General features: G+C 43.4%; 1 protein-coding gene across 2 annotated transcripts in view; it reads left to right on the forward strand.

Moving 5' to 3' along the window:
* The window catches only part of adgrv1 (adhesion G protein-coupled receptor V1), a 115,177-nt gene that overhangs the window by 62,620 nt on the left and 34,561 nt on the right, over positions 1–17,996 (forward strand). For both annotated transcript variants that reach the window (XM_034595227.1, XM_034595228.1), the window contains 6 exons: positions 837–1,244; positions 1,999–2,171; positions 2,276–2,522; positions 2,709–2,848; positions 4,382–4,542; positions 4,691–4,791. In XM_034595227.1, the coding sequence (XP_034451118.1) occupies positions 837–1,244; positions 1,999–2,171; positions 2,276–2,522; positions 2,709–2,848; positions 4,382–4,542; positions 4,691–4,791 (1,230 nt within the window). The remainder of the gene's footprint in view (positions 1–836; positions 1,245–1,998; positions 2,172–2,275; positions 2,523–2,708; positions 2,849–4,381; positions 4,543–4,690; positions 4,792–17,996) is intronic.

Genomic DNA, 17,996 nt, shown 5'->3' on the forward strand with positions numbered 1-17,996 from the left:
GACCACTAAAGACCCCAGTTGAACCAGGATTCAAACCAAGAGGAGACAGTGTTAACCACTGTTCCCCTGTGCCACAGCTATGTGTTGCAATTGAATACTGCATAAGTACCAACTTTGCATGATACAGTACTTAATTTATGCATTTTAAAATGGAGGATCAATAACACAGAAGTGTTTAATAGTCAATTTCACATTTCATCTGATGGATGCCCCAATTATTCAGTCCATCGTCCACTTATATAATCTATATAGTTTAATACAAGTCCTGGTTTATTGACGCTGGTGAATTTAAAAAGACAAATGCTTCCCTCTCTCCTCACCTCTCCTCACCTTCATATTTCTCTTCGAGGTGATACTATTAGAGACATCTCGCCTGCACTCCGATCGGGAGCTTTACTTCCACTGGCTCTCACACTTTTTGATATTGGAGATCAAAGTGGGATCGAGTGGCTAGTGCACTCAACAAAAATCAAAACCTCACAGAGACACAGGGTCTGCTTTAATCTCTGAGAGATGAAACATGTTGCTAGACTGCATCATAAAAGCCCATATTATTGTTCTTATTGATATTAATAAAAGGCCAGTCCTCATTTGGTTTACATCCGTCACAACTTCACTCATTTACATTGGGATGCAGACAATGTGGACACTGTGCATCACATGGTAAATGTGCCGTTAAAAGGTCTAATTGTATAAATGTTGTATTAACTGTTTACAGGTGTTGAACATATAGTAATACATTATGTCACCTCTCATCATATGGGGTTTTTCTTTATTAGTTATGATCGGTTGATTGTCTTATTTTACAACCGAACATGTCTGTGTTTTTCCTCCAGGAGCTCCTGAGGGACGAGGTGGTGGGGCCCTCCATCATCCGGCCCGCTAAAGCAGGGATGGACTTTCCTAGACAAGAGGGTCGGATAACCTTCGCTGTGGGCCACCATAACACGACGCTGGACATTTACCTCACTCCTGACCTCGCCTCATCCCTGCCCACGCCGAAGCGCTTCCAGGTGGAGCTTTACAACACTACAGGGGGCGCCAAAGTGCACCCTCAGTTCGGGCTGGCCAATGTGACCCTGGTGTCAGATGCTGCGAGTGAAGCGGTGTGGGTTTTACTTGACCAATTACATCAGCCTCTGGGCCCAGATATATTGAACCAGGTGCTGCAGGGGCTGATCAACAAAGTCACTCCGCCTCTGAATCGTGAGCAGATGACGGCCGTGCTTGAAGTTCTGGGGAAGGTAAGAGAGAAAATTAAGAAGTGAAATAGTTCCTGTGCAAAGGAGCTGATGAAACACTGAGACATGAAATATTATTTAATCACTGTTTGATGCAGATCCATTCTAGAGTGCCATTCTAGTTATATATTAGTATAGTTTTACTACAGATATTTTCCTGAAAGTAATAATTGTGAGGTCAACAATATTTTTGTTTCCCAGACTTGGCAAATCGCAGATTACTGATTTGAATTTGACTTCTTTTTTTCCTAATATTGTAAAATAAGACAGTTATGAGCAAAACAATATTCCACCACTTGAAGTTTGTGAGTCAGTATAGTAGTTTTTGTCTGACAGAGCTCTGCTAAAGGGCATACATCACCAGTGCACCAGTCTGACAGATGTGAGGTCTAATTTGTCATCCGAAAAGGTCTCAGTCGTCACTCCACCAGAGCACTGTCATCAGAGTCTGCATACTGCACTCGCTCTGCCTCCGGACGAGTGGAGACAGTACTGTAATTTAATATGAGGGAGTGTGCGGAGGGCTGCAGAAAGAGAAAAGGAGCACAGAGAGAGTGAAAGGAGACACTGCAGAAGCAAATAGCATTAAAGGCACAATGAATGAAGGAATGAATGAGAGACACAAGAGCTGTAGAACACAGAGGTCTGAAGGAAGTGACGGAGCCAGAGTCAAATACAGATCAGATGTGTATCAGTGACAAAAACATGCAAACATTACCAGAGATTCGTAATGATTCTCTCACCCCGTCTCTCTCAGGTGCTCGAAGAGGCGGAGAGGACTCCTTTGCAGGAGAGCAGCCGGAACTTGACCTATGACCTGCTGTGCTCTTTGGCCAATCCCAGCAGAGTCGACACCCGCGGCCTCAGCCACCTTGCCGAGGTGGCCGAGCGATTTGCCTTCTCCCTCCTCACCCACAGCCAGTGTGAGATGTGAGTGTCAATATCCCTCTTTAAACCTTAAGCGATAAACCTTACGATGAGTTTTCACTTCAAGACACCAATGGTTGTCCTTGTTTTCCTTTTGATTTCTGCAGAAGGGGGACCATCCTGGAAACGTGTCCGTATATGACCATCTCTGCCTTCCAGTGGTACCCGACACAAATCAATGGGCACAAGTTCAGGGGCCGTAATTCAGACTTCTTCCAGCTCCCAGACACACTGTTGGCTGTACCAGCAGTCGTGACTCCCGACTGTGGCAACCTCAGCCGGATCCAGCTGACCGAGTTCAGAACCGAACACTGGTTCATCAGCAACAATACGACCACTGCTCTCAATGGAAAGGTAGAGAACGTTTTGCTCATGTCGTGTCAGGAGCAAAGGAAGTTTATCAAATGACCTTTATACTGAAACTACTTCTTTTAAGAATACCTGCAGGGGGCAGTATTGCTCCAACAGAAACTCGCCATAAATGTTTTAGTTCACTCCAGAGCTGAACTCTCTCTCTTGTTATCTCTTGTTTAAATGTAGGTGTTCTCAGTCAGCCTCCAGGACAGAGGGTCACGACCTCTGGAAGATGGGAATGAGGTGGTGTATCGTATCCACACCCCTGGTCAGCAAGTGAAACCAGGCCGGTCTCTGTGCCTTCTCTGGAACCAGACCACTGCAAGGTGATCCAGCACAGACACACATATTAAGACTCATGCTCTGTACCTCTAGATAACCCACAGACAGCTTGTTGAAACTCCAGATATTAAAGCAGGAAAGATTTCAGTCCTGATTGATTTAACTACACCGGTACTGGTAAAAGCAAATGTGGTTTAATACTAGAGAGGACACACATTTCTGGGGGGCGTCAAAACAAACTAATAAGGAATCATTCTGTGAGGAACCATGATTCAATTTATGCAGCACACAACTTCTTCCAGCTCTCTGTGGTGTTTTCTTCTTCTCACATTACTCAATACCACCGTCAAACAAAGAAAATAAAATGACTGTTGTCTTGTTTTGTTGATGCATTTTTGATCTACAATAGCGATAACTGATAAGCTTCAAGGACACATACATACGATTTCATTGTAAAAGTCAAGTTGTATTTTGCCGGTTATGTGTTTTAAATGTGAATCTGCAGCAGTAGGAAACGTTTGGTTTGATTTTGATGATTGATGAACCTTTGACGGATGTGAAAAACTCAGCAAATTGAACCTGTTCAGAAAACTTTAATGACAAAAGTTTCAAAGTCGTTGTGTAAAAGTGAGCGACACAACGTGAGGTCGTATTTATGTTTCAACACGCGGCAATTTCGGAAAAAATAAGGACTTGTTGTGCCAAGACCTTTGCTCTACATCTTCCTTCCTCATTTCCTGACTGGGATCTATGAATATGCTTTCCAGAGGCCGACTTTATTTAAGTTCTTTACAGTGTCTCTCTGAAACAGATCATCTATATTTATAACTATCTAAATATTTTGCAAAGCCGTAACCCCCCGCACTCACCCCTCGGTCATCCTCACACGTTCTGTGCGAGTGAGGCCGGTTTGCTGAGTAAAGGGCAGAAGTCCAAGTTCATCCTCTCACCAAGGCCTCTCTCTGTGGGACCATAGGGGAAGGTACATATTTCTCGTTCACATCTGCACATGCAGTCTGCTCCAGTCTGAACCCTTCCACTCAGAGTCGGTTTGTCGAGGACATTCTTGGGGAACGGAACGAGACTTGGCTGGAACACACTGTTAAGAACTGGCAGGTTTTTTGGGTTTGGCCCCGAACAGCTGCTTGGACAATTTATCCCAGAAAAACAAAACAGATGAGGGACGTGATACTGGGGGAGAAAAAGGTGAAGCAAGAACCAAAGTCGGTCGCTAACAAGGAAAGGTCAATATGACTTGATGTGTTTGGAAAGTTAAGAGGAACATTTTAGAGGATTGATTTGGCCATAAAAAATAAACTCCGTCAATCTGTCAGATTTATCATTGAATCAGCACAAACTTTGATATAATGTTCTGGTTTGTTGCACAACATCTGTGAGGGAGAAATGTGACGCCAGATGACTAATAATATCATTTATAGAAGATATAAAAACACCACTGGGCCGACTGCTGAGCGACGGGCTCCTTCCCTTGTTATTTCGTCTTATCTCTTAACATAACAATTGTGTCGCAACTTTTTCTCTCCTCACCTTTACCTGCACCCTCTCCTCCTCTGTAGCTGGTCATCAGATGGTCAGTACTGCAGGGTGGTGAAAGAGAGTGGGAGCTATGTGGAATGTGCCTGCTCCCACTTGTCTGTCTACACGGCCCACGCAGAGTTTGCCACTCTCGCATCCTACAACGAGGCCTTCTACGCTTCAGGATTTATTTGCATCTCAGGTACAAAACACACCTGTAATACGTGTTTCACTTTACTTTCTTTCTGGTGGATCGTGGTCATCTCTATCCCTCCCACATTGATATGAAAAACCGCTGCAAACTCATAATTTATTAATATTGTTTTTGTGTTTTCCACTCCCCTCCATAGGCTTTGCATTGGCCATCATATCCCATGTGCTGTGCTCCCGTTTCCCAATGTTTGCTGCCAAACTGCTCACCCACATGATGGTGAGCTGCCTCGGAACCCAGGTAAAGCATATTCACTATGATCACTCCCTACACAAATGTGCACTGAGACCCACAAATCAATGCTTTTGAAGGCTGTGACTTCCAGACGCCCACACACACACACCTTCATTTGTTTCTCTGGCATTTTCATTCCATATATGGGCTCACTGCAGATGAATAGGAAACTTTTGGAAATGATTTAAGAGGCCCCTGTCTCTCTGTGCTCTATGGATGAGCGGCTCGCACATTAAGACTTTCACAGAAACACGCAGGAAAAAACCCACGCACAAATTTATAGTCTATTTCAAACCTGTATACACACACACACACACGCTGCCCCGTCCCATCGCACTGGTCACCAGACATGTCACAGGTATCTTCTCGGAAATGTGCAGAGATGCGAACACACACCACTGAATATCAGCGGTTGCGTAGTTTTGCGGGCCGGCGCGTCCTGACAACGCAGCCATGCCCCCCGCACCCGCAGCCCATTAAAAACGCAAGCTGTCACACAAGCGGTGAGCGAGATAGAAATGTGGCTGCTCGTCAGTCTCTCAGCTGGACCCCACCGTGTGTGTGTACGTGTGTGTGTGTACGTGTGCATGAGTAAGTGCGGGACTGGTAATTTTCCACTGGTCTCCCCTCTCTGTGGTTGACAAACACGAGCCCCTACTAAAGCAGACCGTTGGGGGCGAAGCACCTCTGTCTCGACTGGTTTATGGCCCAGGCAGAGCCCCTGAACCTTAGAGGGTTTCGGATGGAAAATTCCATCCTGTTCTGTTTCCTTGTTGATACTGTACTTTGTGTTCAAGGCCCTCTTGCTTGGATGCAAACGTGTCCGGGATTGTGGTATCGTTTTTTAAATACATGCTTGTGTTTCTTCGGCCTTCTAGTCAAGGCCAGTCGACGGAGGTCCGGTTGATTTCCACACTGGCAAACTGAAAGTCTGGTGTAAAGACGTAGCCTCTAAGTGCTCATCTGCTGGGAATATTATGGAGAAAATGACGGGCTCTCTGTGCAGGATGTGCTGAATGAAAATAGACCATTGGACGTCATTGTCTTCACTTAAGTCTGCACTTCTTTTAATCTTAGATCTGAGATGGCTCGCCAGAAACAGAAAACACAACCGCCCTCTCTGTATAAACCTCCAGCTGGAGATTTGTTTGTCTTTTTGTCTCTAGTCTCTTCTTTAAAAGCTTTGTTTGTGTCCGACAGCTGCTTAAATTCAGACGTCTTATTTTCATAAACCTGGAAAATGACGTCAATACAGCTTACAGCCCAAATGTTCAGTAACTGATTTCTCACACAAGACAAGTTCACAGTTGAACAAAGTTACATCCAGTTTATGAATGTACATTTTTTAACGAAGTAGTGGTAGTAGTAATAATAGTATTAATAATAATTATAGTAAAGTAAAAATAATGAATAGATAATATGGTATATACAGACATTGGGTTATTGCATTCCACTGATTTGGATTTGTGTGAAATATCTGTATTGAGAAGGTAAAGGACCTTGCTTCTCCAGTGGAAGAGACACAAACTATGACACAAATGTCTCATGAACTTGTGTCTCTCAGCCTGGCTCGTGCCTCACCATTCATCTGAGCTGTCAGGTTCCAGCACCAACCACTTGTGACTGAGGGCGGCTCTCCATCTGTGGTGGCTGAGCTGTAACTGGTCACTGACGCTGCTGCCCTCAGAGCGGAGAAAATTAAAGCTGCCGGTTTGATTTGTTTCTCTCGCTGCGAGAGCTCCAGTTGCCTGGAGAGAGCTGGAATAATATCCCTCTCCTCTGTGAGAGTCTGAGAGCAGGTGGGGGAGCTGCAGGCTCCTGGTTCAATTTGTGAACATTTTTAAATTGTTTCACCGCCTCAGTATGTCTGGCTGTCATCCTTTTTAGACGGACATTTGCATAATGTCAGAGACCTGAAGGTACCAATGGAAGTAGGTTTTACTATGGATTCACCTATGACAGTGAGGAAACAGGAGTATTAACAGAAGAAAAGGAGAAGTGCAGGATAGAAGGAGAAAAGGAACATTCGGGAGAATTGTAAGATTAGTAATAATAGTAATAATAATAATATGTTTTTTATTTATACAACACCTTTCAAAACAAGGTTTAAAAAGTGCTTTGACAGACAAAGCAGACACAGGATTACACTGGGGTGGAATTGCAAAAATGCATTCATATAACTTCTTTTCAAAATAAAATTCAAAGTTCATCTCCTGCACTCATCTCATCGTTGACATGCTCAGATTTGTTTCTCTTTTCAAAGATCAATTACACCAAAAATAACCCCAAAAAGCATAGAACATTACCTATATGGATGTTAAACGTACTGGGTTAGTGTCGCACTTTTCCAGTCTTATCCACCACTCAAAGGTCTTTAAAGTACGAGTCACATTCACCCATTTACACACACATTCATACAGAGTTTATATGCACAGTGCTTGTTCTATTGCACATCATTCATACACTATCAATACAACATACAAACAGATAATGCAGCAAATTCCCAAGCTCTATTTCTTAATTGTCACCTTAATCTTCTGGAGGTTTTATTTTAAGGATCAGTAAAATACCTGATATTACTTGTATTCTGTAGTTGCACATAGTTTTAGCAAGATAGCTATAGATAAGCCAATATTTAAGACATTCAGTCTTGTTGAGGGTTCACACAGGTTGGAAATTATCTGTGTTGATATGAAGACGCCCACAGGATGACAGAGTGGCAATGATACAGACATCCGACATCTTACTTATATATACTTATAATACTCATAATGGTTTGCCCCTGCCACCAGCTCCAGGCAGAGTATTCTCGAGTGTGTGTCTGTGTGTGTGTGTGTTTTGTCACCACAGAGGTCACACAGCCTCCGGCTCTGGACAGCAGTTTGTCCTCCCCTCAGCAAGACAACTGAAGATTGTGTGTGTAGAGTGGAAATTTACCCAGTGCATATGTACGACGAGAGTGAACCTCGCCTTGTGTGTATCCATCATTACATGCATTAGAATTTGTGCCTTTTCTTTCTGTCGGGGCTCATCACAGGAGCAGCCGTGAAGCTCAGTTATTTGGGGTAAAAAAAACTGAATTAATTCAATAAACTAAAACATATTCTGAGCTTTTCATTACTTTTCATATGGACTACAGATGTATGGTTCCAAATGCAATAAGGCCAGACTGTACACTGTCAGGTCAGTATTCAAGCTGTTTCACTGTGTCTCCAGGATAAAGATCGCAGTCATTTAACCAAACATGTATAATTAGCAGTGGAGACATTCATATTTTTGGGTAGAGCCTTCATTTCAAACACAACTAGATGGCCGGTGGTTTAATTTTTCAATTTATTTGAACTTGTTTTGTTCTCATTTTTCAGCTCTAGATTGATCCCTTTTCCCACTAATTTCAAGAAAAGTAGAGGGTGTTGCCTTAAGAGTGGAGTAATATTTCTGGACAGTACATGACATTGGACACTGACGGTCTTTCCAGGGAAAAGTGTGGAAGTGTCAAAGAGGTCATTGTTTCTTCTGTCGTACTCTACGTCACCAACTGCTGTCACCATAGACTGCATTTAAAACACTTAACAGATTTACAGCACTGAAAGTTACCTCAGTTAATTTGATAAAACTGAAATATTTCTTAGTCCATTGGTGTTTGGTTCTTGTTGATTTATAACTTATGCTTGAGGCGTGGGAAAGTAAAGCACTTCTCCATCCTCTGTTGATTAATGTGCCCCCCACGTCCCGAACAGTCGTACGTGTTTACCCCAGTGGTCCCAGTGCTTTATTCCAGTATCTGGGAGGTGTGTAGGTGACTCTTAGTTCTGATTTTAAAGGATTTCCTGTTAGCTCTGGGAAGGGTTCCAACATTCAGAAGTATGCTCCTCAAACAGCACCCCCCCCCCCCCCCCCCCCCCTGCCCCCGCCCCCGCCCGCAGAAACACTACCTTCACACACATGCACACAAACACCACGCACCACAGTCACTTCCCGTCTCTTAGAGAAGAATAAAGAAGTCGTCTGATTGCTGTCAAAACTCCTTAGAGTTCTTGTTTGTCGTCAGCGTGTGGGGGTGCTCTGGAGGGTTACGGGTTTTGGACGGGCATGCATGCAGTTTCTCAGCTCTCCGGGAATGAAGATGGATGAATTGACTAATTCAAAGAAGTTTATCAACACAGTTCTTTATAAATAAAGTGAGTGACTCTGCTTTTCCAGAGGATCAGTTCCCATCCTGACCAGTCATTAAACTAATAAACAGAGGGAGGTTTTGTGCGTCAGCAAACCTTCAATTGTGAAAGAGGGGAAGGAATGAGGAGAAATCTGTGTTTATATTTATTCATATATATATATATATATATATATATATACTGTATTCATATACATTTCAGTCAGACAATTCATGTTGAAATGTTTATTGCAGCAGCAGAGCATAATCAGAGTTTGGCATCTAGGCTCTGACTTCTTCACTTCCCCAGATTACATCGAGATAATTGGGAGTGATGAGCAAATATCTTTCACTCCCCTGTCGGAGCCTGCAGGTGGATGCTGCAGTGGTGAAGGGGCTGAGTCAACAGGCAGAGGTACTGACAGCAGAGGCATCGACAAGCAAATGGACAGATGGGAAGTCTTTGCTGCTTATTGTTCGTTCATGTAGTGTCGGAATCGGAAAGATGAGTTCCTGACTTGGAAAATTCCCGTGAATGCCATCTCAATTCGGAAAAACACGGAGAGTCTGCAAACATGTTGGACGTCAGTTCCTAACGTCATAACGTATAATCTAATTAGCATAATTGTACAATCAGCTCTAGACAGTAAACTGCAAGTCCATCTCTCACAAGCGCCTAACACCCCATTCACTTGTCGGGAAACTCAGACCTTCTGAGGAGCGTCTGCATTCACAGCAAGTGTGTGTGTGTGTGTGTGTGTGTGTGTGTGTGTGTGTGTGTGTGTGTGTGTGTGTGTGTGTGTGTGTGTGTGTGTGTGTGTGTGTGTGTGTGTGTGTGTGTGTGTGTGTGTGTGTGTGTGCGTGCGTGCGTGCGTGCGTGCGTGCGTGCGTTGCCTCTTGGGAGACTTGGATTACACTCCTCTGGCCGATCCACCACCTAGTGCTTAGTGCTCCTCTCCTCCTCTTCATCTGATCCGTCTCTGTTCGACTCGGCAGCATCTTACAACTCAATTTTCATTTTGACCTTGTCACTTTTGCCTGACACTGGAAAATGAGGCTAAATTCTATATAGTGAAGTCTCATTCACTGTTTAGGTCTTTCTTCCCCTCTGGAACAGGAAAACACGAGGCAGACAGACTGCTGGTCCTAAAATATACTGCTCTCACTTAACCTTCTTTTCACAAAATGATGATTAATGTCGCTGTTTCTATTCTCTGCCTTCTCATTATGGCTGCTGCTGCTCTCTCTCTCTCTCTCTCTCTCTCTCTCTCTCTCTCTCTCTCTCTCTCTCTGTGTGAAAGTGGCTGGGCACATCCTGTATGACTCATCAGTTTGACCAATGACAAGATTTTCACATGTTGTTTTTTTTATCCTAAACTGGTTACAGTGACCTAATCTCAGAGAATCAGCAACCAGGATGTCTGCCAGCAGCATTTTCATCATAGTGTAACAACATCATCTAAAATGTGGTGGCTGCTATAGTCCTTAAATGCACCCTGTGGAGTTTTCCTGTAAAAACTGTGTTTACTTGCAGTGTTTCTCACAAGAGCACATTTCTTCACAGTTTCCAACACCTGTCAAACGTATTGAAGACGTCACACACCCTTGTTTTTGTGATATTTTGAAACCTCGTTGTTTATATCAGTGACTATAGTCTTTATTGGTCCCCACAGGGAAATTGGTTTGCAGCAATAATCACTTGGCATTTTTCACACACCAACATAACAAAACAGATATCAACAGACATAACCAACACTGCACCTAAGCTCTGGACTTATAGAGGCGGCTGTGGCTGAGGGGTAGAGCGGTCGTCCTCCAACCGGAAGGGCTGCGGTCCGATCCCAGTCTCTCCCATCTGCATGCCGAAGTGTCCTTGGGCAAGATACTGGACCCCGAATTGCCCCTTATAGTTATTGGAAGTCGCTTTGGATAAAATTGTCAGCTAAATGAAATGTAATAAGAGACATTTGGTCCAAACCAACAGGACATCCTACTTTTAAGGCATGTTTAAAAACTTAGCTCGTAAACTAAAGGACATTTTTTATCAGTTTTTTGTAAATAGCTAATAGATAGTAACATTGTCTAGGTAGGTGGGTAAGTGTATATATATATATATATATATATATATTAGAGAATCAGCAACCAGGATGTCTGCCAGCAGCATTTCCGTCAGAGTGTAACAACATCATCTACAATGTGGTGGCTGCTATAGTCCTTGAATGCACCCTGTGGAGTTTTCCTGTAAACATTAATCTTACCTAGATTACAGAGAGCCAACAGTGGAGTCTTCGACCAATGCAAGCAATCATTGACAGTCTAATGGTTTTCCTTGGTAAACTATTGACCCATAATACGAAAAAGACTTAAGTTCACTTACCTTTTACTGTACATGTCCTCAGCTTTTGCACAAATTGAGGCAGTTATGCTTTGGTGTCTGTGGCCATTATCGGCACTTCCATTCGTTAAATTCGGTTTAAGCCAAATTAAGTTTTTCTAATGCTGTGCCACAGCAGTCTCTGACCTCTCTGGACTCTGGAAGTTACACTCCCATTTTTGCCAAATGTCTGTTGTCCTAACAGCTGCTGACCCCAGACACAGTTCCATGAACTTTCCTCTATTTCCAGCTATCTTGTCAGGTGAGATGTGAACCAGCGAACTGAAAATCCTAAAAGCCCTCAAACTGAAAAAAATAAATGAATTTAAAAACTGTCAAAGCCGGGGCAGTCATTTGAGAGGTGATGGATTATTTTAGATGTACACAAATTAGACAGAATAACCAGTTTCTGCGATAAACTCATAAATACAGATTCACATAAACTGGACATTCAGCTGCAATATGTCATTACTTTTATATTGAATTTATCTATATGTATATATCACCTATTTTCATGTTGAGCTTTAACTCATTGCCTTCCCACTTATCACCGTGTAGATAAATATGATACATTTACAGATAGATATCAGGGAGTAGTCAGATCAAGGCCTTCATTCATTTTATCAGTTGCTGACTTTTCTGTCATTTTATTTTAATAAGACATATTCAAACCGTAAGAATTTTTTAGGGCCTAGGTGTAATAAATGTTCCAGCATGAAGAAGTCTGTTTAAAATGTAACAATAGTTATTGTTGTGTACTTATAGCGCTGTCCTTTCCAAACTGCACATAAAGAAGCAGCCACCTTTTACCTAATTCTGTGGAGTCAGCCAGTTCATCAAAAGGCTGCTGACATTGTTGCTGATAAGCAAAGTTGGAGCTACAGTTGTCAAAGTCCCTGCTCTATTTTGGGATTTGACAGCTTGTCTTGGCAGACCTCTGTGTGCAGAGCGGAGTGAACCTTGGTGGTTTGGAGAAGGGAAAACACGCTTCATCCGGAAACTGTTGAGGTCAATATTGTTGACGTTCCAGCTTGTTGATTGCACTGGGTTTCTCGGATTCTCCCGACTGTTGCCACATATGATGCAGCATATTGGCTTTAGTTCTATCGCTGATATTAAGTAAGCATTTATGAATGTTCTGTTGGAGCAGTTTAAGGATTTTAGTTTTTGTTTGGAAAACTACAACAACCTTCAGATTTACATCTTACCCCTAACCTTAACCAGGAGCTCAACATTTACGATTTGCCTAATTAGGATCAGGCTCCGGTCTCAATAAGGTCTACTGGTCCTGACAAGGTTAGTGTTTATGCTGGTAAAAGGAGTACACACACACACATACCTGCATAGACAAATGTTAACAATATCATCAAGAAGGCAGAGTCAGCTTTGTCTCAGGTTGTCTCAGTTGTGAAACACACTCACACACACATAAACAACACAGCCCTTGGTCCCCTTGACCTGTAGGGGTCACTGTAGCTCCACAGTTAGAGCCAAGTTCAACAGCAGATGTGAATGAAAAACCTGACCAATGACTCCCCTTCTTTTTTCATGACAAATGTCGTTTTTGGAGCACACTGAGAAATGACTGTTTCACTCAAATCCTCAATCTCTTCTTCTCTGAATGAGGAGCGATGTTTGATCTGTATCCGAGCGGCCAATCAAGAAATCCTCAACAGGAGTTTCATTAAAGTAGCTCAGATTAAAACTTGCAAAACAGTTGAGAGTTAAATTACATGTATTGGACTGAGCCAAAGTCCTCTAGGCCTTGTGCTAGTTTAGTCTGTGTATAACACTTTGGATGAAGAGGCCAACTGAGACATTATACAGCACATGATAGTCCAGCGGTGGCTCTGATTAAGTCTAAATGAGACTGCGAGGAACAGGGGACAGTGCGTGTGTGGGCAGGAGCAGCATGAATGGAACATACAGTATTTAACTCAATCAGAGTCTTCACATATTGAGCGGCCTTTCAGCCGGCCACTGACGGATGCTGGGAGCCGCTGCAGGTCTGCCAATTTGCAAAGACAGAATCTCTGCTGGATCGATGGCCTGTTGCACAGCAGTGGACGAGGCTGCCTTAGTGGGTCAATGTAGGTTTCTGCAGGATTTTCCTATCAATGGGATTCGACTTATACACCTGATGATTAGACGAAGCATAAAAGAACCACTGAACTGGAGGTGATGTAACGGCCCCCTAAAATACAATCCATGTGTGCCCAGGCCAGCAGCCCAATTGTTCCTCGTCTTACCTGTGATGTAACACACGTGGTGCTGTCATAATCAGTTCTCTCTCTCTCTCACAATTCTTAGCACTCGCTAAAAATGCTGATACGGTTATGATGGTGACACGTGAGTTACGTCACATGGGACTGTGAGACAGTGCCGTGGTTAATTGTTGTGCAAATCTCTATGTATACTGCATTGAGATTGTATATGATCGAAAGACATACTGTGTTTGTGTATATACATATGAACAGATTTTCCTCCCTCTCTGGCTCTCAGTCTGAATCCATCTCACCTAAACAGAATGATGGTCTGTGAAATTGGGGGAATAACAAAAAAAAACTCCAAAGTGGAAACAAATAAACGTTCACAGCATCATCTGTGGCTGAACAGTGCTCATGTTTGCATGAACTTTTGCTGTGTGACATTTCATCTATTGAGTCAGAATAGTTTAGAGCAAATGTGGTCAAACCATGGAAGTCGACTATAGAATTCTATTTGTGGATCGGTGCACACCCACATCATGTATGCGCTGAAGAACACACGGTGTGAGTCTTGTGGTGGAGCAAAGTCGACCCACTGAGTGTGTGTGTTTAGGGAGCTGGCCCCGCTCAGCTGGTTACACTGTTTTTATAGCAGGAGCCGTGTGTGTGTGTGTGTGTGTGTGTGTGTGTGTGTGTGTGTGTGTGTGTGTGTGTGTGTGTGTGTGTGTGTGTGTGTGTGTGTGTGTGTGTGTGTGTGTGTGTGTGTGTGTGTGTGTGTGTGTGTGTGTGTGTGTGAATCCACTCGCACAGTTCCTGCCTTGCAACCCGAAGACTTTTCTGTCTGGCCTCCAGACCGGTTCGCACCAGATGTTGAGGAAGGAAATTCGAGAGGCGTCTCGAAAGCAGCCCTGTTGTGATTGGAAGCAGCTGCAGGTTTCCAGCTGCAGACGCTCTTTTTGACTGAAGTGTGAATGGGTGAAAAGAGCACAGGCCGGTCTATATGGTTAAATGTGCCCCCGTGTGGGAGGTGGTGCTAAGATTGTCTGTATGGAGGAGGCAGCACCAGCACTGCTCCCTGTATGAGTGTAGTATGAGCAGTGTCGGAAAAGCAGCAACAGGAATAAATAGCATTGGGAGTAGTTTCGATCTATGTACTTCTAAATGCATGTACACTAAATATATTATGACGAGCCATATTACCCCTACTTTCAGTTTGCATCAGTCTCTACTACACTGAACAGAAAACACTCATATACGGATATACACATTAAAACAGTTAGAGCTAGAATGTCACATAGTACCTTCATCCTAAATATCAGTCCAGACCCTGATAAAGACCAAAGTCTTACAGGTTCTTCCCTGACTTATACTGGATCCTTCACCTAAGTTTCATGATAATCCGTCCTGTAATTTGTGCGTATTCTTGCTTCGAGACAAACAAAGTCATTGTCATTTCTGCCAAATCTGTAAAACATACAATGGAATGAAATTGCGTTCATCAGAACCCATGTGCGCATACAAAAAAAGCTAGTGCGATAATCATAAAGTGCCTGAGTTCAAATGATTTCAAATATAAACAAATAATAGGCATAATAAATAGGTTATCTAATCTTGTGAAGAAGCTTTTGCAGATTAATTATTATAATAATATGATGATACAAATATGAATTGATTTGGCTTCTTTTAGAACATGATGCATCAGAAATACATATCGTACAGGGCACAAGAATCTTCAAATGTTCTGACAAAAAGAACTGTGATTTTCCTTGGCTTCCACATTCCCTCACCTTAAAACAACGACATCAATGTCACTGGAAACTTGTTGACAATTGTGCAAACTTGCTGTAGCCTTCTCATAAAGCCCTGAAACCTGCAGACTTTGCATCTTATCATCTTTTGTGGGAATATCAGTCCTTCCCAGAATGTGCGGTATAAAGGCTCCTGAGATCCTCCCCTCCCTGTCTCACAGATGCACGTAGACACAGTGTTACCGGGTGGCGGCAGGTGCTCACGTAAGCGACTGTAGGATGCGGTGTTGTGGTTGTTTGGATTTGAAACATGCCAAATGGGGGTGGGTGTTTATTTGCAAACAGCTGGCTCAGCTAATAAGCAGCACAAGGTTCAACCCCAAACACCTGTGAACTTTACTCCTACATTCTGACCTTAAGCAACTGAACATGCTTTATTTTTTTTTTTAAATACCTGAAATAGCTGCTCATTAACACGCATGAAAAGTATGTTGGTGAACCATCCAGAATGTCATAAATACAGAAACCCTTTTAAAACTTAAGATTTAGATGTCGGGACATTAGACACTTGAGATTTGATCAATCCCCACCTCAGCGTTGATGCACGCCGCTCGCACTGAGCCCGTTTGTGTTTGTCTTCACTTATTCTTTATTTTACCAACCGCACATGTCTCGTCAGCGAATGTCAGCTCACTTAACTTATCCCCCAACACACTGGCCCACTAACCCAGCTATCAGCCAGCCCCATGTGACCTGTTCCGTGCAACTCGCTGCCCTGTGTGCTCCGGCACATAAACAACACGCTCGCTCGCATGAATTTAGAGGCTGCCGCACGTGAGGAGACTGATGATGCTTGCTCACAATGAAGAGTGTAAAAAAAAAAAACTGCATTGAGTGGCACAAATACTGTTACCTCGATTTGTGTTTAAAGCCTCAGTAAGTGTACTTACATAAATGTGTACTTATATATATTCTAGCTTCTTTTGGCTTTGGCCACTAGAAGTTCTCAGGAGGAGTGGGCGGCACAGTGATGAGAGGAGTGAGGCGGCTCGACGGGAAGGCTTTGCCTCAGTGAGAGTGATGAGAATGAATGTCTGTGGAATAATAATCTCATGTTTCTCTTTCTCCCGTTTCATTTTCTTTTTCTCTTCCCCTGAACAAAGGCATTAGAGGAAACACCCAGGGTGCAGGCTGAGGCTGGAACCAGCTAGATCAGACCGGTAGCTGTTAGAGAGAAGGGGGGAGGTAAGGGAGAAGGGGAGAAGCAGGAGGAGGAGGAGGAGGGGGCGAGGAGTTGAGGGGCTGCAGAAGGAAGAGCTGGGACGAGGGAGGATGGGGGAGAGGTGGAGGTTAAGTGTTTTGGACATGGGTCTAGATGGAGAGTCTGGCAGGCAGACAGCCAATGCCCCGTTCCCTCAGTGATGTAATGCATCAGGCAGATGCTATTTTTAGCCACAATGGTACACTGAGCTACCTCAGCATCAGCACACAGGGTGTGCATTGATCAGCAGCAGAACTTACTGTGCATAGTTCCCCCTGTGCAGTCTGATGCTGCAGCATTTCTCTCCTCTCCTCCATCAGACATTACGTGTTTTGTACTGAATTTAATTTCTCTTATTCTTTTTTTTTTTTGCTAATGCATCTTCTAAACGTTTCTGCTTTCTTTCATTTTTCTCTTGATGAGTTTATTGGACATTAATCCCATTTGATGTGCAGCTCTTGAATCATTTACCACTGCTGAGCGAGGGTTGAGAAACAAGCCTTTTGTTTATTTCAGAGGCCGCCTGTCATATCAAAGTGAGGTTAAATCTTTTATATAGATCAGAAGAAGAATTCTCCAAGGGCAGCAAGCGATCTGGAACAAAAACATCAGCTCTGAGCTGACAGTCTGCAGAGGTGCTTCAGGGCCATAAAACAAAAGGTGGGGCTCTGTCATTGGACATTTAGGGAAGGAGATGGACCAATTGTTCGGACTAAAGGTGTCGGACCTGATGACAAGACAACATCCTATGATTTGTCGAAACATTTCATGACCTCAGTCTCCTACAGTAATCTCTCACCGTTTTAAACTCCTTTTCCACTGGACAAAAAAACCATCAATGCCTGCTAACGTCTGGCTTTCACACCCTCGTCAAGTGACATTGCAGTAGAAAAGGATTTTTGACATCTATGACTCCGACCGGCAGCGATGGAAATATGTGGGGGAACGCACAAATTTGGCAAGACAGCAATGGGGAAAAAAACAGATTCCCCAGTGGCAATGGGAAAAGGAGTTAACAGCTTTTTTTTAACAGGGTAACCCACGTTTAAAAACGTCACCCGCGTCATATACCCGCTACTTTGGGTGTAAAAGATATTGTTCTGTATCTCTCTCTCCACAAAATCACAGCCTTGAGTCTTGATATCTACTGTTTGCGTAATAAGATAATGAATGAATAGAATTCAGGCATTACGTATGTGAGCTTAGGTGGTTCCTGCTTTACCAGATGCCATGTAGTCCTGCAGCACCTCCCTGTCCCTGCTTTGAATAAGCCTGAGGGTCTAGACACGTCGACTCCTGGTGTCTTATACAAAAGAGGAGGAGGCTCGGGGACAAAAGGACAGAGGAGCAGATATTGCTCTGATAAACTCCACATCCGCACCCATCTCCTCACCGCCCAGCTAATCCAACCCTGTGGCGAGTCTTCATTACTTCGGCGCTGACATGTACCTGCGCTCTTTTCTCGAAG

Source organism: Hippoglossus hippoglossus, chromosome 9 (genome assembly GCF_009819705.1).
Source record: "Hippoglossus hippoglossus isolate fHipHip1 chromosome 9, fHipHip1.pri, whole genome shotgun sequence".
NCBI classification, from domain to species: Eukaryota; Metazoa; Chordata; class Actinopteri; order Pleuronectiformes; family Pleuronectidae; genus Hippoglossus; species Hippoglossus hippoglossus.